Genomic DNA, 22,802 nt, shown 5'->3' with positions numbered 1-22,802 from the left:
ATTGCCAAACCACTCTGGAAACTGTAACTCTTTGTAAGAAATAGGGGTCTCCTAACAACTCTTGGAACCCTTAAAATAACTGCAGTTCCTAGGATTCATTCAAGGAAGCCATGATGCAGAAGAGGAAAAATGCTTGTTCTGACTTGCGGGTATTTGACAGGGCACTTTCTATAACTCCTCAGTTGGGCTAACTGGGCTTTTTTTTTGTTTTGGTATTATTATTTTTTGCCATAAACCAGTCCAGAAAACGTGTTTCTAGACACAGAGCTATGTAGAATTTTCCAGTCACTACCACATGTATTTAGGATTCTATAGTCACTCTTTGTATATACAGCGCTCAAGAGTAAAACTGCATCTTCAACTCAGAACATGATTATAATAGGACTGCATTTTTTAAAAAAAGGAATGTTGTAAAAAGGGGTTTTTATTGTCAGGCCTTTGGGAAACAAGTTTTGCTTCTGCCATTTATTCTATAGCTTGCTGGTGCCTTTCTGCCCTGTTTTTTGGTTGTTGGTTTTATTTGCGGTACTTTTGTGCATGCCATTTTGTGAAAATCGCAGTTTGTGATTTATAACGGAAAAGTGCCATGAGGAGTTTTTATGCAAATGGGTTTTAAGAGTTATGGAAAGGATTCTACTGAAACGTCTTGTTTTGTTTATATGCTACACCCTTTGGGCTCCTTAGCCTTTTCTGTACATTGGTTGAATACTTCTCGTAGTATGTGACTAACAGGCCAAATAAACACATAATAAAATTAAGATTCCTCTTTACATCCCATCCTCAAATATAAAAGCCAACATGCTGTTGAAAAGCATCACACTTCCTACGTACGCTGTATCAATACAAACATATACCGTATTTTTCGCTCTATAACACGCACCTGACCATAACACACACGCAGTTTTTAGAGGAGGAAAACAAGAAAAAAATATTCTAAACGAAATAGTGGATATATGATTTTTGTGGTTCATGCTGTGGCCACAGACATGTGATCTGACAGTGAGTTTGGAGTAGCCCAATGCAAAAATCCTGAGGATCCATGTGGATCCATGCTTTGTAACCACGGAGGAGGGAAGGAAGGGGAACCATGGATCCTCTGCTCACGACTGCAGCAGATCCCCCCCGCCACCCGCAGGCTTTCGCTCCATAACACGCACAGACATTTCCCTTTACTTTCTAGGAGGAAAAAAGTGAGTGTTATGGTGCAAAAAATACGGTATATGTATCTATAGCCACACAAGCATGCATATACACCAATATATATACAGTGGTACCTTGGTAGTCGATTGGCTTGGCTCCAGAACAAAACAGCTCCTGAATGCTGCAAACCTGGAAGTGTTCTGGTTTGTGAACGTTTTTTGGAAGCCAAACATCCTACGCGGCTTCCGCTTGAGTGCAGGAAGCTCCTGCAGCGAATTGGAAGCCAAGTCTTGCTTTCGAACCGTTTCGGGACTCGAATGCATTAAGTTCAAGAACCAAGGTACCACTGTAAAGTCTGTGTTTACTGACCTGTTAGAACGTGTTAATGATGCTCCCACCCCAGAGTCTCTTCTTTCCTGGATTCCTGTAGATTCTTCCGTATCAATCAAGGAATTTCCTGTACTGTCGAGGTCACTGGGTATTGTCCTATCATTGTCCACATCGAGGAGGATCTGCTTGGGAGACGAAGGGCATGGAGACACTGAATCTAGGGCTGAATCAGAGTCTCCTTCATCTGAAAACTTCTCGGACCACTGGTTCACAATTTTCTGCATGCCTTTGACATGATACAGGATGTCATCAAGCTCAGGAAAGAGGTCTTCGTTCTCAAGGCCACCCAGGTCCCCCGTGCTGGAATACAGGATAGATCCTGGCACGTTGTCGTAAATGCTGAGGCGGCTGCACATGGAGCTGGAAGAGTTGCGCCTCTTCCCAAGGCTCAGGTCTTTGGAGCTGTCGGAACTGTTCTCCCTCCTGAGGGCGAGGTGGCTGTGGCCGTGGAAGCTCCCCGTTCTCCAGTTGACCGCAGTGCTGTTCTCCGAGGGAGCAAAGTTACCATTGGAGAGGGCTTTGGGGAAAGTCCCAGGCTTGTGGTCTTCTGGAATGAAGAAGACTGTGTCTTCAGCAAAGCCCTCCCTGTTTTTGAAGTTCTGCTCCATGACATCGTTGAACGTTGATTGGTTGAAAGGATCAAAGCCTTCCAGGTACATTCCAACTCTTTTATTGTAGGCGCTGAGGCTGCGTGTCCTTGTGATGGGGCTTGGGGTGCTGACGGCACTGCTTGTTTCTGACTGGCTGCTACTACTGCTGGTCTGGGTGGAATTGGAGACGCTTCTTTTACGTACCATAGGGATGTTGATGTGGTTGCCATTGAGGGTGGAGATCTCCACGCAGTTCAGCTGCTTCAGTTTCTCTTCATCAACGCCTTCTTGCAAGATAGGCCCGCTGATGATAAGACCAAGCTTTGAAGGAGCTTTGCTTTTACCATGATGGGAGCTTTTTATTTTAAAGCTCTCCATCCTTTTCAAGAGGCTTCTCGTTTTGGACTTGGCATTCTTCTCGTTAGTTTTCACGTTGAAATTGAAGTTTGACAGCTCTTTAGGAGAGGGCAAGCTGCTGAAGGAGTCCTCGTTTGCCGCGAGGTTGGCTGAGGAGCCAACACTGATGACGGAGTTGGTTCTGGTGGTGGGCGCTTCGCTCTGAGAAGCATCTGGGTGGCTGCTGATGCTGTGGATGGAAACTACCTCCTGACGTTCGGTGTGGTCAGTTAGCAGGCCTCCATGACTAGCTGCACTGCTGAGATGAGCCGCTTCTGGGCATGAAGGATTCACATCCTGCTTCGGGGGGAAGACGTCAAATTCCTCAAGCCTGGACCACCTCTTGCTGTCCCTCTGGAAGGTCCACTTGCCACTTATCGCACAAGGCTCATCTTCATCCGAATCCTCGCTCTGCAATGAAACGGGACATCCCCAATGATTACAAAAAACAATGGCAATAAAATACTTCCAATGGCAATACAGTTCATTTCAAATCAATGTTATCCCAACTAACAATGACCTACTGATGTGAACACTTTAGTATTTTCTGCTCTTTTTAGTAAGCCAGTGGATGCTGGTTTCATGTCAGTGTGATAATCCAAGAAGATCATTAGAAGAGCAGAGCCAGTGTAGAGTTGTGCATGCAGTATCAACCTCTGTCTGTGAGACTAGGGTTCATATCCCAACTCAGATGTTGGCTGCATGTTACATGTAACTGTGCACAATGGAGTCCTATTGACTTTTTTATTTTATTTTAAAGAAAGCATCAATTGCCACATGATATAAGAAAATCAGCTGGAAGGGGCAAAAGAGGGAGATCCCCGGCCACGCTCCTTTTAAATAGGTCAGGCCACCCCCCCAAAGCCAGCCAATTGGCTGGCCAGGGGTGACACGCCCAGAGATTCTCCCAATCGCACGGGGGCTGGGCTCTAGCCACCGCGCGTGTGGGAGCGTGAAGCCCGCAACCCCACCTCCTCTGGAGGGCGGAAGTGGCTCTAAGAATTAAAGCTTCTGAGGGGTGTGGAACAAAAGGATGCACTTGCAACAGATGGGTATAGCTTTATTATTATGTCTGCAGAAGAAGAAGAAGAAGAGTTTGGATTTGATATCCCGCCTTTCACTCCCTTTTAAGGAGTCTCAAAGCGGCTAACATTCTCCTTTCCCTTCCTCCCCCACAACAAACACTCTGTGAGGTGAGTGGGGCTGAGAGACTTCAGAGAAGTGTGACTGGCCCAAGGTCACCCAGCAGCTGCATGTGGAGGAGTGGAGACGCGAACCCGGTTCCCCAGATTGCGAGTCTACCGCTCTTAACCACTACACCACACTGGCAACCCATGTCCCCCTTCTGCTCTCTTCCAGGTCCAAAAGGACCCATATATCAGCAGTTGCGTGTCAACTGAACACACACAAAATGGTTGCTGCCTTTACAGCAAAAGAAGACATGGCAGAATCTCCCTCACATTACAGCCATACCTCGTTTTACTGTGCTTTGCAGATAGTGCTCCTCATGAGGATGCGAGTGTGGATGGAGGCATGCCAGTCATTTCCAGGAAAGGAAATCCCCACTCTCCACCACCACCCCGCTTCTGGCCATGGGGAGTAGAACTGCCTAGGCCTGGACCTAGAGTTTCCCCCTCCCACACCTGCAGCCGGGGGGGGGGGGGCAGGGAGCTCTCTTAATAGTATAGTGCAAAAAGTACTTTATATGCGCCGGGAAACCAAAAGAATTGTACGACTTGCTTTATTACTGTGGTCTGGAACTGAACCCACAATCGCTCCGAGGTCTGCCTGTACAAAATTTTCTGGCTAGTGTAATTTCAAGCTATAATTTATTTACTCATTTGGACAACTGACTGGAATTGTGTTGTTGTAAGGGTTGCTGGCCTCATGGTAATACAGTCATACACTTGAATTTGCTTCAGGTTGAGCGCTTTCGGGTTGCGCTCCGCGGCGATCTGGAAGTAACGGAATGCGTTACTTCCGGGTTTTGCCACTTGCGCATGCGCAGATGGTCAAAATGATGTCACGTGCATGCGCAGAAGCAGCAAATCATGACCCACGCACGTGCAGATGCGCAGTCGCAGGTTGCGTTCGCTTCAGGATGTGAACGGGGCTCCGGAACGGATCCCGTTCGCATCCTGAGGTACCACTGTATGTAATCTCATCTCCTGAGGAGGGTGGGGGGTTGGGGTTTTGTGCGTTTTACTGTTATCTGCATTGTGTGAAAATGATAACTAACAATAAAAATAATAAATAATGAAACCCAATGTATGCAACAAATAAAAACTATACTCAACATGAAACTGCTTTGAAAAAGGAGGAAAAGCAGCTGGGAGAGAGGCAAATTATGAGTGAAGAAACAGCAGGGTGAGGGGGTGGTTCCTCCTCGCCATGCCTGGTATTTCCTCAACCCAAACAAAAGTTTTGTATGTAAAAGACACCAGGATCGATCCCTGGCATTTTCAGGCAGGTCTGAAATCCTGCGATAGAACTGGTTCTAGCCAGCATAGACAACAATGAGCTAGATGGACTAACGGCCTGATGGACTAATGGGTAGAAGACCCTTCCTAAAGGCTAGATTTTCCCTCACTAGGATTTTAAAAGGGTGGGGAAAGACCTACTTTTTGAAATCTGCCACTTGGAGGTGGGGATCCCTACAGAATAGGGGGCTGTATCACAACAATGTGGTCCTATCCCTACAAACAGTCATGAATTTCAGAAGCAGCAAAGTGCTTGAAGACAGAGCAGTGTGTTCCATGACAAGGTGCTGAGATATGTGTGTGTGTGTGTGTGTGTGTGTGTGTGTTATGCATTTGAAACTTAAAGAAAACAGCTCTACAAAACAGAAGGAACTACACAAATCTTTCGGTTTCTATGTTCTACTAGCCTCTGTAGATGTTCTATTAAGTTACACGCGATACCATTTAGATCAGTGGAAAAGTGCGGCATGCATAAAATGTTCCACTGGTGCCAGCGAAGGCAGGACCATCCAAGCCCTGCTCTCTTGTTTATTTTCCCTAATGCAATTAAGAGGCAGTTCTGAATTGTAGCAGCTTAACTCCTTACTGATCTTAAAGGTCTTTCAAGTGTGACTAATGAGGCCATGTGGGAGATTGCTGCAGGTTGATGCCTCCCGGCCTCTTACCAAATCTTGTTGCCTCCTTCCCTCAACTCAGCAGCCATCAGTATATGAGGACCTCGAGAAGATGCTTTTTCAGGCATTGCTTCAGGCATTTTAAATATTTGACTTCATGGAACTCGGGAGAAGCAGAAGTCAGCTGAGGGTGCACATTAATGCATGCCCAACATGACAATGGCGTGCACTGATTATCTTCCAGGCAGTGCTCAAATGAGATTTTGAACGTGGAAGATCCGCTTCAAGTTTTTAAAACTAGAAAGCTAGGGCAGCATCAAGACTGCAGAAGTGGCTCCTCCACTTTTTGCTGACATGGAACTGCAAGTACAATGCGTAACATACTTATTTAGTTGCTATACTGTCTTAATAATTTTATTTGTGGCATTTCTTTCACACACTGGTGCACAATATAAAAACCAAACAAAGCTAAGTGTCTGTTTTTAAGGGGTAGGGGAGAATAGACCAAGGAGGACTAATGAGGGGGTACAGCTAAGAAAGGAATTTCTGTTACATACCTCCATTTACTTTCTCCCATTTTCTTGGGGAATGTTCAATTCTCTTGAAAGTTTAGACTGATTTTTCCCCTTAAATGAATGGGAATGTAATAGCTTCAAATCTATTTTAGATACCAGATTTCAACCACTTTAATTAAGGCAATTTCATTCCTCTGGGCATTTGGGAACAGAGGAAGTTCAGGTGTTCATGCTGCTGCTTCTAGGATTGGGTAGGTATGTTAATATTTCAGATGGAAAAATGTATAAAGAAGGTTTATATGTAGTTATTGAGGATATGCAGAATAGCTGTACGATGTAGAGTGTTGCCCGGTCACGTACATGAAGTCTTGCACAAGATTATCACAATGTGCACTTGTGCTAAATTCAAGTTGTGAAGCAAATCTTGTTCTTGCACAACAGTCTGCAGAAGAGTATTTATGCCAGAATGTCTTGTGTTGGCATATTGCTCAATCCAACCCAATGTACTTTACTGCTTTAAATGTGGATATTTTAAAAACTGGTTTACTATTGCCAGCCACTTTGGGGAGTCAAAAGCAAGCATTACAAAATTTGTAAACAAACACATTTTCAAAACAGTGACACTTCGGAATGGTCCCATGGTTGCATTCAGAAGACTGCATTCAGAGGATTGCACAGGCAGAGGGCCTTCTCAGTGGTAGCACCCGTCCTGTGGAATGCCCTCCCATCAGACGTCAAGGAAATAAACAACTATCTGACTTTTAGAAGACATCTGAAGGCAGCCCTGTTTAAGGAAGTTTTTAATGTTCGATGTTTTATTGTGTTTTAATATTCTGCTGGGAGCCACCCAGAGTGGCTGGGGAAACCTAGTCAGATGGGTGACATACAAATAAAACAACAACAACAACAACAACTCATGTAATACTGAGGCCAACTCATTCTGCCCAGTCTGCAAGCCCCACCTGGGGCAGAGGACTATCTGTATTGGCCATCTTTAAGCAACTGATCAAAAACAGCCTATATAACATAGCGATGTGCCTTATAAAACTGTAGATGATTGTCAAGATGACTGAAAAACAAAATGCTGACATTTCACATACTTGACATCTCTGGCAGCTGTGTTTTTTATTATTAAAAAAACCCTATTCAATGCAAAAGCGCCAAAATTCACACAGATTTGGTACCAGGATATCAGTTAACAGATCTTTACCACCATTTTGTAATGAGCAGCTTTGATGGAGATGAAAAAACTCAGATTCCATCTTGAAAAATAAGGACCATCAGGCATGAAGCTTCCAGAAAGGCAAGTTTGATCCTGACAACTCTGTGCCCATTAAAACAGACTGTCTGGTGTTGAAAGGATATCAGTCTGACCAATGATGCCTTTGTTTGCCACATGGATAAGGGAAGAGAATGAACAATGTCATCCTAGGCATGCTTATACTTGGAAAGAAATGCCATTTTGTTGAATGGTGCAGACACAGTAAGTATGTTTAGGGCTGCAGACTGAATCCCATGCACACCTGCAAGGGAATAAGATCCACGGACATCAATGGGGGCTTACTTCCAAGTAAACATATACAGGAAGCCAGAATATCAACCAATTATTTACAGTACTGTGACAGATTCGTCAAGGGCACTTACCCGCTTCCTGTGTGGACTGATCTCTAGCTTCATCATTGCACATTTGTTTAAAGTATTTAAACGCCTATGCAGGGAAGAAACAAAACAAAACAAAATTAACAGTAAACCTGTCATTCTGTGAAACTAACTATTTCAAATAAAAGATCATCTTGGAAGCTCTCACTAAGCTTATTTACATGCAAATGCCCCAAAGGGGAGCCCCAGAATAGCACATATGTTTAATTAACACCACGTTACATCAGCTGGAGACCAGATTCTGTAGAGTGGTTGGGATGCAGATGCAGAAGCGTAAGAAAATGCTGTCCTGAAGCAGTTCCTTATGAGTCAGGACCATAAAGGAGAGCTTGTTCAGCCAGAAACCATGAAACGTGGGTAATTGGAGTGTGGCTCTTGTTCTTCTAATGGAAAACTACCAAGCCCTTCCAGAGACTGAACTTTATGCATGCAAGCAGGAGTTAAGATATTTTGGAATAAACCGTCTGCATCTAGCAAGGTGCTCAAGTGGCCTTAAGGAGACATCGGAATTGAAAAAGAACATCTGAGAACTGCCAGCCATTTCCCCTTAATACGGTGCAATTCCACACAAGCTGGCTCAAAATGGACTTGGAGAGATGGAGAAATTGCTACTGCTGTTTAGCCTTATTCATTCAATTGCCTCCTAGAATATATCTGTGAGACCACCTCCCTGATTTCCTTTAGCTCTCTCCTCAAAACTCATCTTTTCCAGATCTCCGTAGTCCCTACTGTAACTAAGGCAAAAGGAATGTTCACATGTTACATTGGACAAGTGTACAATACGTTTATACAACAGCTGGGCCATACAATTATTCACATGTAATGCTTAACATGTGTAGAGTCTGTGTAACCGAAGTACCGGTTGTCTGCCTCTATGTATGCACATACAAGTGTTGGTGTGAATGTAACCTGTTGATTTGTACAACTCAATGATTTGTGTATGCAGATTGTACACATGTTTAATGTGAACAACTGTACGAATAAACAGCCAAACTATTTGCGTACACAGGAACACATATCGCACACTCGTTGAATGGAACATGTGGAAGCGTTTGCAGGATTGCTCACATGTGTTGAGGCAGCTTGTACCAGTGTTCAGTGTAACATCTGAACAAGTCCAGCTGGGATAGGAAGAGCATGAGGTTCTTAATCTCAGGGTTGTGGGTTCAAGCCCCACGTTGGGCAAGAGATTCCTGCATTGCAGGGGGCTGGACTGGATGACCCTCGTGGTCCCTTCCAACTGTACAGTTCTATGATTCTAAGCCTAATTTCTCCAGGGCACACATCCATTTTAAATGATCAGAAGTTACAGCAACAAAGGAACAGGCAACAATAATTGTAATTTATCATCAGTATTACTGTACATACAAAATCCTGGGGCAGAGGGGAAATCACTCTTTTCTTGACCAGATCAGATGGAATCCTTCTACCCGTATGTCTTTGTGTGGTGCAGCTTACTGCATCTGTTTTCATTTCCTCCCCACCACCACCACACCTACCAAGCTAAAGCCTCAAAGAAGAAAACTAATTTCCCACACATCAGGTGCCTAGATTGTTCTTTTCAGTCTGTAATATAATTATTTTCAGTATAGCTCCGGGAGAACTCTGCTAATCTATTCCCAAAACGAAGAAAATCAGATTACTTTTCTCTCTCTCTCTCGAGGTTGTACAATTTTTCTCATAATTTTACACCAACACACAAAAATGAAACAAAAAGGATTGCTGGGTTGTTATTTTAAGTGCAAGTGGTTTCTGAAGAAGTGTGCATGCACACGAAAGCTCATACCAAGAACTGACTTAGTTGGTCTTTAAGGTGCTACTGGAAGGATTATTATTTTTTGTTTTGGTTAATTAAAGTAAGCTTACCAGTAAAGATACTACTTCTTCCTTTTTTATTTTTATTAAATAATACAAGTTACAAATAGAAATGTGCACCCCACCCTCGAGACCACTCCATCGTTAACTATCTAACCTCCCAAAATTTCAGCACCTCTTGCGATGGTTTGACCCCTTTCTGTTTTCTTAGTACATATACCTTCCATATCTTTTCAAAATCATTCCTCCTCCATATTCCCTGTCTTACCTTGATAGCACACATTAATTTATCATTAATAGCTATATCTCACACCTCTTTATACCATTCTTCCATTTGATATTCAACTTGCCCCTTCCACTTCCTAGCTATAATAACTTGTGCGGCTGTCAATAAATTTGTGAGCAAGTATTTCATAGCCTGTGTGCCATCCACCCTGTCATAAATTGATAACAATGCTATCTCTGGACTTCCCGTCAGCTTTAACCCTGTGAGTTCTGTTATCTCCTTAAACACCTTTTGCCAAAACATTTCACTTGACCACAAGAGATGCAATGCTTTGGGGTCAATGGCTCAATTCCAGCATTACTCAGTACATCGCATTGGCCCCAGTAGGACACAACACTAAACTACAGTTTAGCATAGGGGTGGCAACCTTTTTTGGGTCCACGGGCACATTTGCGAATCAGAGAAACCAGCTGTCACAGGGGCCCTGTGGCAGGCCACATTCAGTCACACATGTATGCTTCACCAACTGGAGAGAAAAATGAACGGGAGATCCTACACTGAGATAATATGGGGGCAAGAGGGCTTAATCTCAAGAGGTCTAGAGCAGGGCCAGCCAATCCAGATGTGGATGGACTAAAACCTTTCATCAGCCATTGGCCATGCTGGCTGGGGCTGATGGAAATGGGAGTCCAACAACATTTGGAGAGTACAATGTTGGCTATGTTGGTCAAGCAGGAACCTGGAGTTAAATAAATGTAGGATCTCCTGATTCAGTTTTTCACTTCTTCTCCAAGTGAGAGGCATGGAGGAGAGAGTACAGAGGACCAAGGTCTGCTTCCAAACCCAGGAGGTGTCCCACAGAGACTCCCTTCCAGGAATCCCCAAACACATAATTTCAAAAACTATATAAAATAACTAATTAAGCTTCCGATATGGGATGCTGGTGGCACTGTGGATTAAACCACAGAGCCTATGATCTGCCGATCAGAAGGTCGGTGGTTTGAATCCCCGTGACAGGGTGAGCTCCTGTTGCTCGGTCTCTGCTCCTTCCAACCTAGCAGTTCGAAAGCACATCAAAGTGCAAGTAGATAAATAGGTACTGCTCCGGTGGGAGGGTAAACGGCGTTTCTGTGCTCTGGTTCGCCAGAAGCAGCTTGGTCATGCGGGCCACATGACCCGGAAGCTGTCTGCGAACAAATGCCTGCTCCCTCAGCCAATAAAGCGAGATGAGCACTGCAACCCCAGAGTTGGTCACGACTGGACCTAATGGTCAGGGGTCCCTTTACCTTTACCTTTAAGCTTCCGATACATCAAATGAAATTAAGGGACAACATTAAGATGGCTTGTGCAAGCCTTCCTCCTTAAAAATAATGGAAAAAAGGGAAAGAATCTCCCAGTTTGGATCTCCAGGTTTGCTTTACATAAACATTTGCACATTTTACAACACTGGTCCCCACATGGAGTTTTCTCTAGTTTCAACCTGTTGCATTTAACCAGCCCAACCACTTTGATCTGTCAGAGAAAACATATTTCCAGCTGGCCTGATAAGAGCTTTGATTTCACCAAGATTATCTGTAGCCTGCTCCTCAAAATAAGACCCTTAGGCAGCTGAAATAGATAAGTGTAGAGACGGTGAAAACTATTTCCTTGGAGGTACCTTCAGAAGTTTAAACATACACTTTGCAGAAAGGCAAACAGAAAAAAAGCAGAACGCTAAACAAAACAACCCTTTAAAATGAAAGAAGGACACAACCTAGTAAGCCTAATTTTAAGATCCCAGTTTTAAGAGTGAACATTCAGAGCAGGGTTTCCCAAACTTGGGTCTCCAGCTGGTTTTGGACTACAACTCCCATCTTCCCTAGCTAGCAGGACCAGTGGTCAGGGATGATGGCAATTGTAGTCCAAAAACAGCTGGAGACCCAAGTTTGGGAAACCCTGATTCAGAATATACCTACACACACACTGCATATATAAGAGGAAGATTGTAGTGCAGTAGGAGAACATCTCATTGGTACGCAGAAGGTCCAGGTTCAATTCCCAGTATCTCCCAAGTAGTGTGACAGTGATCCCTGCCTGAAATCCTGGATAGTCACAAGCAGTCCATGTAGGGCTAGATAGGCCAATGGACCAATACTAGGCTAGGTGGACCCATGGTCTAATGCAGAAGAAGGGAAGGCAATTTCCTACATCTTTATGTGTAAAGATCTCAAAATTGATGCTATACTATTTGGGAATCACCACCAGCAACATGATGATACTGGAGCTGGCATTACAATCAGAAGCACTACCTAAAGGACATTTTCATTTTCTCTAACATATTAAGTGCATGGAAACCAACTGTTGGTTGAGCAAGGTATTTGGATGTTGCATAGCAGCTGTGCACACTTAAAGGGGTAATCTGGTATGCCCTGAAATGGACGTAGCAGTACAATCCTGGACATATTTAACCCAAAGTAAGTTCAGTTCAGTTCAGTGGGGTCAACTCCCAAGGAAGCAGGTACAGGGTTGTAGCCTAACAACAAAAACATTTATCCATGTGGCTTAAAAAACAACAACTTTGCCTTCTACTAACCCTAAGAATCTAAAAAATACCACAGCAACTTGCTGGAAACTGGCTTCTAGAGAAAAAAAAGGAAGAAATCTGGAATCCTGACAAAAACAAGAACCCACAAGATTCATGTTGTTTGCATGCCATTGTGTTAAGCGATTTAGAATCCTGCATAATCAAGTGTTTAAATCATGCAGGCACCCCCGATGAATAGGGGAAGATCCCCGCTTCAGAAATTTTACCCCCACTTTAGCTAATGGGGCCTCCCGCTGCCGCTGCGCCGCCAGAGCATGATTTCTGTTCTCATCCTGAAGGAAAGTTCTTAACCCGAGGTACTATTTCTGGGTTAGTGGAGTCTGTAATCTGAGGTACCACTGTATAGGGTGCCTACATTCTGCATTGACTGGTTGCATGGCAACATGTGCAAATGGCTTTAGATACTTATTAGGAGGGACACAGGTGGCGCTGTGGGTTAAAGCCTCAGCGCCTAGGACTTGCCGATCGAAAGGTTGGCGGTTCGAATCCCTGCAGCGGGGTGCGCTCCCGCTGCTCGGTCCCAGCGCCTGCCAACCTAGCAGTTCGAAAGCACCTCCGGGTGAAAGTAGATAAATAGGGACCGCTTACCAGCGGGAAGGTAAACGGCGTTTCTGTGTGCGGCTCTGGCTCGCCAGAACAGCAATGTCATGTTGGCCACGTGACCCGGAAGTGTCTCCGGACAGCGCTGGCCCCTGGCCTCTTGAGTGAGATGGGCGCACAACCCCAGAGTCTGTCAAGACTGGCCCGTACGGGCAGGGGTACCTTTACCTTTACTTTAGGTCCATACATTACCATTTAGCATATATTCAACACAAAAAACAGCGACAATTTGTTGTTGACAAAGGACAGTTGGACATATAAAGGACCCCATGACCTTCAGTAGCTTAGGGCCTCATCAAACTTAAATCCGGCCCTGACAAGAACCCAGCATTCATTTACGATGAATATATAGCAACAAATGCTTTGGATTCGAAGAATATTTGGAATTGACAACCCGACAATAAAAAGACTGGTGCTGACCCTATCCTTCCACTTGAAAGTATCCTTTTTTTGAAGCAATCTTTCCCCCACATACCTGCACAAAGCTTCAATAGCATCTCTGTCCAGAAAGTCATGTTCTCTCTTGACCGAAGAAATGTCAATGGGAAATATCAGATCTGCAGGAATCAAGATGGATGGGCAATCAAAAAGAATGCTATTCCCAGAGATAAAACTTATTTCAAAGCAACCGGCTGTCTCTAAGACATCAGATGCAAGGGACCGGCTCCTGCAAGATAAATTTCCCTTCATACTGCCTTGGATGTGTGACAGGAGCCTGCTTCTCATATGGAACCTTTAACACACAGGACTGGCAACTGAAAATTCCCATGTGTCACAGGAAGGAAAAGGGGCGGAGGGAGAGCAAGCAAAGCACAGAGGAGCAAACCAAGTCCACAATTGCAAGAGCTGAGAAAAACCTTACTGAACTTTAAAACAAACAATTTAACGTTTTGAGGAAGCTTTCCAGGAGTCGGCATGCGCTGCGTTTCAGCAATAGGTTAGCGATTCCAAAAGCACTGGAAGGCAATGATGTGGAGAAATAAAACAAGTAGCCAAGCAGCTATCTTTGGATAAACTGACACTCTGTTATGAAGAGTTATGAACTGAACAGAGGGGAGAAACAAGCTGCTAGGAGCCTCGTGTTGTTTCCCATTCCCTGAAAACAATGCAGCAGGCCAGGCCTGCACATTGGGGACCTACCACCCATCCGCCGTGTCTGGTGGTCCACAAGAGGGCTGGATAAGCCTCTCTTGTTTGTGCTGCCTGTCTGGGATTGCAGAAACAGGGGCTTGTCAAGCACCTGGCAGGCCGCAAAGGCGGCTGGTGGGCTGTGTTTGCTTTCTCAGTTGTGGAGACCTGTCTTAGATAAATACTTGGGGTGGGGTGGGCGTCAAGGAGGAAGCAACAGCAGTGGCTGGAGTCTGGAAATCTACAGCTGCTCTGCAACTGAAACAGACAATTTTTTTGCCACTCTCTACAGATTCCTGAACCGGCAGATGGGTCGATTCCACATTCCTCACACAGCCAGAACTCCCCACCGCTACAGCAAATGGTTCTATGTAGGACATCTCAGGAGGGCTTTTCCCCCAGGCCCCATGCGTGACAAGCATGAATACTCTATGGTATAAACTTTTTACCTGATGGCCGATCAAGGTATCTTTTGCGGCTCCTGCATGCCGAGAATTGTTATGATGATTTCTATCATGTGAAGGGACAATCTTTTGACTTTAGGGGCCCTTCAATGGGTGCCCCACTGCCGAGACCATAGAACACCGGTCCTGAAAGACCTACACTGGCTCCCAGTACGTTTCTGAGTACAATTCAAAGTGTTGGTGCTGACCTTTAAAGCCCTAAATGGCCTCTGCCCAGTATACCCGAAGGAGCGTCTCCACGCCCATCATTCAGCTCGGACACTGAGGTCCAGCGCCGAGGGCCTTCTGGCGGTTCCCTCACTGCGAGAAGTGAGGTTATAGGGAACCAGGCAGAGGGCCTTCTCGGTAGTGGCGCCTGTCCATCAGATGTCAAGGAAATAAACAACTATCTGACTTTTAGAAGACATCTGAAGGCAGCCCTGTTTTGGGAGGTGTCTAATGTTTGATCGCTTTACTGTGATTATGATTATTTGGTTGGGAGCTGCCCAAAGTGGCTGGGGAAACCAAGCCAGATGGGCAGGGTAAAATAAATTCTTCTTCTTCTTAAATGGGAAGTTAGCATTGATATAGTGTAAAAATGGGCAGTCTGTGGCACTGCAGATGCTGCTGGACTCCAACTCCCATTAACTGCATCCAGCATGGCCAATGGCAAGGGATGATAGGAGTCCAACAACATCCCAGTAGAGGTTCTCCATCCAGGAACGGTAATCTTTCATAATACCTGTGTGAAGCCAAAATGTAGCACCGCCAAATGGACCTTCTCAGTTTTCAATGCTTACATGAGCATTCCTATAAAAATATTATATCTTTATGCACAAATCATTATAACCTGATCATGTGCATTCAGACAAAAAGTTTCAGCCCTCTCTACTGAAGTCCTAAGCCAGACTTGCATGACTTCCAACTCACCAAGCCAAATATGGTTCCTTCAGGGGGCTCAAGAAACCTCCTGTTTATGCTCCCGGACCACAAAAACAAGGCACTTTGGGAGCCACAAGCCATGAATTGTGGGCTCTGTTTGCCTTGGTGAGTCATCAGCCTCTCAGACCGACCACAAGCTAGCTAGCTAGAAATGCCATGCGTGGCAATGGAACCATGAAACTAGGTTTGATGGCGGAGGTTTTAATTTATATAAATTATGAAAAGAATAACCAAGAGGTTTAGTATGTGTGCACATCCTTACATTAGAGAAAGGCTTCCTAGAGATTATGTATCTTGGCAGAGAAAAGGAATCAAAGTGTTCAAGAAAAACTGTCCAAATATAGGATTTTGAACAAAGGAGTTGGACAATAGCAAGAGCTATCCTGCATGCTGGTTTTCTTTTTTTAAAAAGGACTTTTCTTGGCTCTGTGTCAGTACCAAATGTGAATAACATAATAGAAGGAAACTCAGTTGCTAAACAGATAAACAAAAGCATAGCCAAGTGTTGTCTCTGCAAGTGCTATTAGCGCCACCGGTTGCCAGAGCAGCTGCCAATTAAAGCCCGTCTCAATCGCTCATCAAGAACACTGCTGTAACGTCCACCACTAAATAATGAACTATCGCTATGCAGTTATAACGAACAGCTGGGGGGAAGAAGTGATGCCGAAGTGTTCTGGCAAATCTGTTGGGACACAGTACCAACAGATTTAACTTCTGTCAGATGCATTGAAAAAATGCACCTATGTGCACCTGTGAGGTGAATTCAGCTCCCTGATTCTGCCTCTTACTTACCTACCTAAGATCTGTCCTGCCTTTCCCCAGCTGGGAGCTGGGTTCCCTCCAAATGCTTTGGCCTGACTAGCAGTCCCATTTACAGGGGCTGATGGGAGTTGGGAGAGAATATGTTAGAGATATGCAGAGAGAGATAGGCTGATCTATCCTATTTGGAAATAACAGCGATGGGCCAAAATCACTTTAGAGGAGCAATGACACAGAAAGCAGCACTGTTGCTTACCTTCATATAGCTGAGCGTATTGTGGAAACCCTGCTGCCCGCAGCCAATCACAAGCCTCTTTGGCCTCAATCTCTGGAAGATAAAGAGAAGACAATTCATAGTTGAGATGTGCAAAGCAAAATGTTTCCCCCTCCCATTCATTTTTTTTAAAAAGAGAAACTGTGCTTCGAAAATATGCATAGATTCAGCAGCAGAAATTATTTCCCAAGTGCTATTATTTCAAGTTTTGATTTCGTTGTATACTTTCCCAGCTTAATTCTACTACTTAAGAACGCTACTCCAGATGTACCTGAAGTGACACCTTAAATTTTCAATGTGCTTAATGGCTGCAATCCAGAGCATTGGTGCTAGCGCAGTGCTTTCACAGAGCTACAAAAGTAAAAGAGGTGCTTTTCATTGCCTTTTGGGGTACCTGGGTTGGGTCAGAATTGCTGGATCATAACTTCTTTGCAGAAAGAAACCTTGGCAAAAGTATATATGTATTTTTTTAAAAAAAGATAATGCTGGCTAAATTAACACCACTGAAAACTTCCAAATAAAAATGAGAAGCATTCAACAAATCATGTCGCTTTTGATACCACGATTTTTCAGACTGAAATAGTTAGTGAAGTCAATAACCAACCTTTTTGCATCGTGTAAATAATACCGACAAACCTAAACCCTGAGAACAAGTGGCACATTGTTTTACATTTGCTCAACCACACGTTCGCTACCCAGGTTAAAAGTGGAGGAAGACTGGAGGTCTCCACGGCATTTACGAGTGACTCGGTTTACATACCGTTTATTTGCTCCAAGTATATATATATTTTGCACTTTGCTCCTTGAAAATATACTATTTGGCAGGCTACAGTCATTCACAAGTATGCACTGGAGGCCAGGTGAAAGGGAATACGTGCAGATCGTTGAGTTACATGCTCTGTTTTCTTATCAAGCATGCCAACACGTCTAATTAATTTGGGTTCTGGTTCCAGGATACAGACTAAGGCTGACAGGTAAAAAACTTGGATTAGCTGAAGAAATTAAAAAGCTCCAGTTGACCCCTCAGGAGCCTTGGTTGTACTGCACCTCTCCCAAGGTCCCAAGTCAGAACTTAATGGAAATTTAAGTCAATTCCAACAGAAAGGTGGTGCAAAAGAAAGAAAAGGATATTTTTGCTCCCTTTTAAACTACGACACAGAATGCCAACTGTGCCAGCTATTGGAGCAGCTGAAAGGACTCAAACCCACACAGGCAGCCAGACATCTAATGGGGGTTCTGCCCAGGAAACAGTATTTGAGAGCCTCTTTGTGGGCAGTTTTAGTCATGCTCCTAATGGAAATCTGACCTGCCCCTGCGCTGCAGTTGGCAACAGGAGCTCCCAACTTGCACCCTGCTATTGCTGTCTATGAGGGGTTCTTTGGGGGGTGGGGTGGGTGCTTTAAAGGTATGATAAGTACATAGCCTAAACCCCTTGATGTGGCTTGTAAGTAATGCAATTTATGCACTGTGTAGTTGGGCCCCCAAATCTGGCTAAAATCTGGCACCTTGAGCCATTTAAAGGTTTTATGGTTGGGCATATTCGCTGGTCTGAGCATCTGATAGAGACCTGATCTCATATATCCCCCTAGTCTTGCTCCCTCTTTATACCTTCCCCTCATATCAGTCTCAGCTAAGACCACAGGTGCGCAGCCTCAGGACCTAATTTGGCCCTTCGGGCTTCTGGGATTCTTCTCAGGCAACACTCTCTCTTTCTAGACCTGTTTCTTATGTTCCTGAGGTACTTTTGTCTGGACAGAATGTGCCTTTAGAAGGTGATCATGCATTCATTGCATGTGTAGAAAGTAGTCCACAGATATGTCACAAATATTGCTTGGCTCACTTTTGTCTCTAACCCTGCCCAGCACTGTCACATGACCCCCAGGTTGCTCAGAAGTGAACATGGCTGCCTCCCTGTCGAAAGTTTACCATGCCTGCTTAAGGCAGGCAAGACCCCCATTTCTGAAGCCTTTCCTTCTTCTTCATGGCAATGCTACATGGCAATGCTACATGGAAGACTTTCCATGGAGAAGATAACATTACTCTGAAAGTGTAAATCTTTATTTTTTTTCTAGCAAAGATCCATGAACAGAAGCCATCAAGGATCTATTAAACAATAGATGGATCTTTCCTGGAAAATCTACATGACCTTTCAAGTATAACAATGGTGGTCTTCCATGATACTAATTCCAGCAGCGTAACTGGGGCCTGTTCCATTATTTTGGAACAATTCCTAATTATGCTCTTAGAGAAACACATGGGCCAGTGCGGAGGGGGTTAGGTAGGAGTAAAATATGGGCGGGGGGAGGAAATATGGCAACAACCAGCTTCAGGCCTGATCTTCTCTGAAAGTCAATTAGGCTCATAAATAGTTGAAGCTTCATTTATCTCAGAATGGAAAATCATAAAAGCTTCCCATGTTAGAGAGTTAATTTTTAAACAAACAAAACAAAACACCCAGCTGCCAGTAGCAATTTTCTACAACTTCCTTTCTTATCACATACTATTATTTATTGGGTTTACAGCACTAAAATATTTTTAAGTGACTAAGGCTGCAATCTTATGCAATGTTATCTAGGAGTAAACCCCAGAAAAACCCTGCAGGATTTACTTCTGAGGAAATATGCATGGAACTGTAAATAGACAAACAAACAAACAAAAAACAAACCAACCCAAAGACAACTGGCTTGTAAGATGACATGCAAAACAAAATTGGTACTTTTAAAAAGTTTTCCCCGAGTCTTAGTTTGTATACAAAGCAAGAATTTAAAATTTGTTTACAAATATTCCTTAAGTTCCAAGAGAAATCTTTTCTGCTCAAAAACGTTTCGGGTTAATCAAGGCATCTGCCACTAAGATTCTGGTAGGGAACAATCAAACTCTTGCTGGTTATATCCATCCTTGGCCACTTTTAGGTAGGATGGAGGCAAAAATTATAAGACCCTTTTGCAAGCTACATTGATCCGATACGATTGCTGCAGTATTAAGGAGCAATCCTATGCACAAGAAGCTGGCATAAAGTTACGCAAGATCCAAACCTTGTTCAGCAGGGGCAAGTCAGAACAGCCCCTGTTGCCATACCCGCTGCCTGAGATTTCACAAGCCTGCCTGCCACTGCCTGGTAACCCTTCACAGAAAGAGCTTTTAAGTCCTCTGCCTTGCTTACTAGATTTTTGGGTGGTTACACAAGGGTTCTGGAGGATCCTGGAAGAACTTGCAAGGCTGTCTTGAGATCCCATAAGATCTTGGGCAGCCTCACAAGATCTCGCGAGAGCCCCCAGAGCCTGGTATGCAAGGTTCTGTAGCCCCCTTTCTATTCATTTATTGGTGATCAGCGTAAAGCTGCAGCCATATAAGTAAAATCAGCATAAATGGAGATCCTACTGTAGGATCCCGTTCTGGATTGCCAGATCACATGACCAAGCTGATCCAGCCTCAATCCCCATATTGCACTCTTTTTGTGTGCCTGAAGTAGCACTCCCCTAAGCAAATCTTCCAGCTTAGGAAGAGAGATTTGTTTCCCCCTCAGGAACAAAGCAGAAACAGCTCGATTTCTCCTCCCATGCCCTCAAAAGCTGGTCTATATGTTGAAATAAAGGCCAGCTTCTCTGCTATATGGCTGGGTACCATTACATATGTTTCCAAAACAGACACTACAAAAGGAATTCCTAAGCGTCTCTCACTTTTTCTTTCATTTGATAAAGTCTTGGCTATCAGGTCTGACACCTAAAGCTTTTCTTTTTTTAAAAAAGCAGCAACAACTCCCCCCTCCAGGCAAACAGAAACTGTGTATTCAAAGTCCTGATTATCTGGGTTGATCTGTGTGCCTGCGACTACCCTGGATGGACTGCCACTGTGGTGAATCCAAGTAGTTTTTGCTAGCTAGTCCTCACTATCAACTCTATGATGCCACCACTGTCCCTGCACCCATCCTCTGCCACCTCACAAGGATGCTAGTATTCTCCTGACGTTGCTGGAGTACAGCTACTGATAAAAGTTAGGGTCCTGCAACATGCTGGCTACCCCTCACTTAACTAAGATGTGAGTCTAGACTTTGCCATAGCACTGAGGGGAGAGGAAGGTGAGAACTGATATACAGTATGCCTGCCCCTTGCTTTCATTGAGATAATGGCTCTGTATTCTGAAAACTAAATGCACACCAGGACACAAAATTTAAACATTGCCACAGAGCCTGAAGATGTGATGCGAATAAACATAACACCTTTGTCTCGTTGGTTCCATCTCTTCCACACACTCAAAGAGTGCATTTCAGAGTGTGTCATTCTATCAACCAGCCAGGTGTTCCTCAGTTACCACATAAGCTTTGCATACTTCAGTAGTGAAGTCAAACTAATAGACAGATGCCTCCACTGAGGCCTTTTCTCTCTATTTCTTGCCAAACATAATTAAGGCATATTCCCTCTTCCTTCAAAGAACTTCTCCTCCCTTAGTTAGCAGTGTGTCGTGTTTTCCAGGAATCAAATTTGCTTTCTAGCAAGAAAAATCCTGGATGGCAAAAAGAAGAAGGAAGAATTAAATTCACTCAAGCGTCTTGTGATGATATAGCAAACATGACTGAAAGAATGGTATGCCCAAGAAGGGGAAGAGATTTTGCAAGCTGTGGACGATGAGAAATGTGTTCACTAGATAAATTAGAATGCAACCATGTTTAAACTATACTGTGCCTCCAGAAACCACAAAGAATACATTAATTTTATCTTTTGCATTTATATTATGGCCCTTGAGAGCCATCCGGACACCTCACACAATTAATCACAGCTAAAGATAATTATATCCAATCAAAAAGGATTGAGAAAAGAGTCATTATTAATTAAAAATATGACATCCTACTTAGAACTAGGGGCAGAACGGAGGACAAGAGTGAAATTTAAAGTACATGAATGAAGTAAAGATGCAAAGAACAGGCTTTTTGGAATCCATTTTGTGGTAAGAAGATCATTATTTCGATCTTTTGCCTGCCTTCGGGTAGGGAACAACCCTTTTATTCATCTACTGCACACATTTCCTCAATGATTCCTACCACCACCACCACTCTGCAGCCAAGGTGGTACAATCTTGATGTGACTGTACCATGTAAAAAAATTCATTAAGGTTGCTTGTCCGAATGCTCCTCTATAAAAATAATGCTCCATGTTTGAGTATTCAGAGGGCCAGCTCAATCTGAACCAAGAAGGAAAGCATTTCAGGAGGGCTCACAGTTCTGACTTACTATCTGGTTCAGATGCGGTTCAGTTGGCCCCAGTGGATGGGACTACTTGCATGAGTATGTGTAATATCTGAAAGAATACTCATGAACTTTGGAGTGGCCGCTCTCATATTACAATGCATTATAGACATACACTGTGTCACACGTACACTTTACCCGTGAGCACCTACTTATGAGGGTTTAGCCAGCTGAGAGAACTTTGTACCATCTCTGAAGAGCTTGTTTCCTGAAACCAACTACCTAAAGGAAGTGGTGTGTCATCCCAAATGCTGATTTGCTTATATCAGGGGTCAGCAAACTTTTTCAGGAGGGAGCCAGTCCTCAGACCTGGTGGGGGGCCGGTTTATATTTTAAAAATAAAAATAAAAGTAAACGAATTCCTATGCCCCACAAATAACCCAGAGATGCATTTTAAATAAAAACACACATTCTACTCATGTAAAAACACTAGGCAGGCCCCACAAATAACCCAGAGATGCATTTTAAATAGAAGGACACATTCTACTCATGTAAAAACATGCTGATTCCCAAAACATCTGGAGGGCCAAGTTTGGCCATGCCTGCTCTTGTATCATGGGACTTAAGCAACTGACAGCAAGCTTAAACAGTTTAAATATATTTAAATATATTTCAGTGGCACTTTACAGGATGGCTTTACAGAACATTCAGATTTTGCCTCTACAGAAGTGTAGCCAATATGAATCTTAACAAGGATTTTGTTTTTAAATGGACTATGTTGCCAATTCCTGCTGAAGATAATCAAGTTGGCATTGCCAAAACATAGGCGCACCTCTCTCCGATTTGTTACAGAAAACAGATTAGCAATGTAGTTTACTTCCTGTGTAAAGATAAAAATGTTACTTACGACTCTCTGGAATTAGCTGCTGACTTGACATGTACATACTGTTTTTTGTTTTTAAAGAGAACGAACAGAAAGATCAAATGGGGAGCTGTCTTCTTTGTCTGATCCTTAGTCCAGAACTACCAGATTTATTAAGAGTGAAAAATCTTCTAAAAGCCCAG

At 43.7% G+C, this 22,802-nt stretch overlaps 1 protein-coding gene across 10 annotated transcripts in view; it reads right to left on the bottom strand.

Moving 5' to 3' along the window:
- DLC1 (DLC1 Rho GTPase activating protein) overlaps positions 1–22,802 on the bottom strand; it is a 256,092-nt gene that overhangs the window by 14,961 nt on the left and 218,329 nt on the right. For all 10 annotated transcript variants that reach the window (XM_083755331.1, XM_083755333.1, XM_083755325.1 and 7 more), the window contains 4 exons: positions 16,538–16,609; positions 13,485–13,566; positions 7,770–7,833; positions 1,510–2,927 (listed from right to left, as the gene is read on the bottom strand). In XM_083755331.1, the coding sequence (XP_083611457.1) occupies positions 1,510–2,927; positions 7,770–7,833; positions 13,485–13,566; positions 16,538–16,609 (1,636 nt within the window). The remainder of the gene's footprint in view (positions 1–1,509; positions 2,928–7,769; positions 7,834–13,484; positions 13,567–16,537; positions 16,610–22,802) is intronic.

This window comes from Podarcis gaigeae (assembly GCF_964106915.1).
Source record: "Podarcis gaigeae genome assembly, chromosome: 9".
In the NCBI taxonomy this organism is placed as follows: Eukaryota; Metazoa; Chordata; class Lepidosauria; order Squamata; family Lacertidae; genus Podarcis; species Podarcis gaigeae.
Note: the sequence above shows the minus strand (reverse complement) of the source record. Positions and strands in the feature narration are given on the sequence as shown.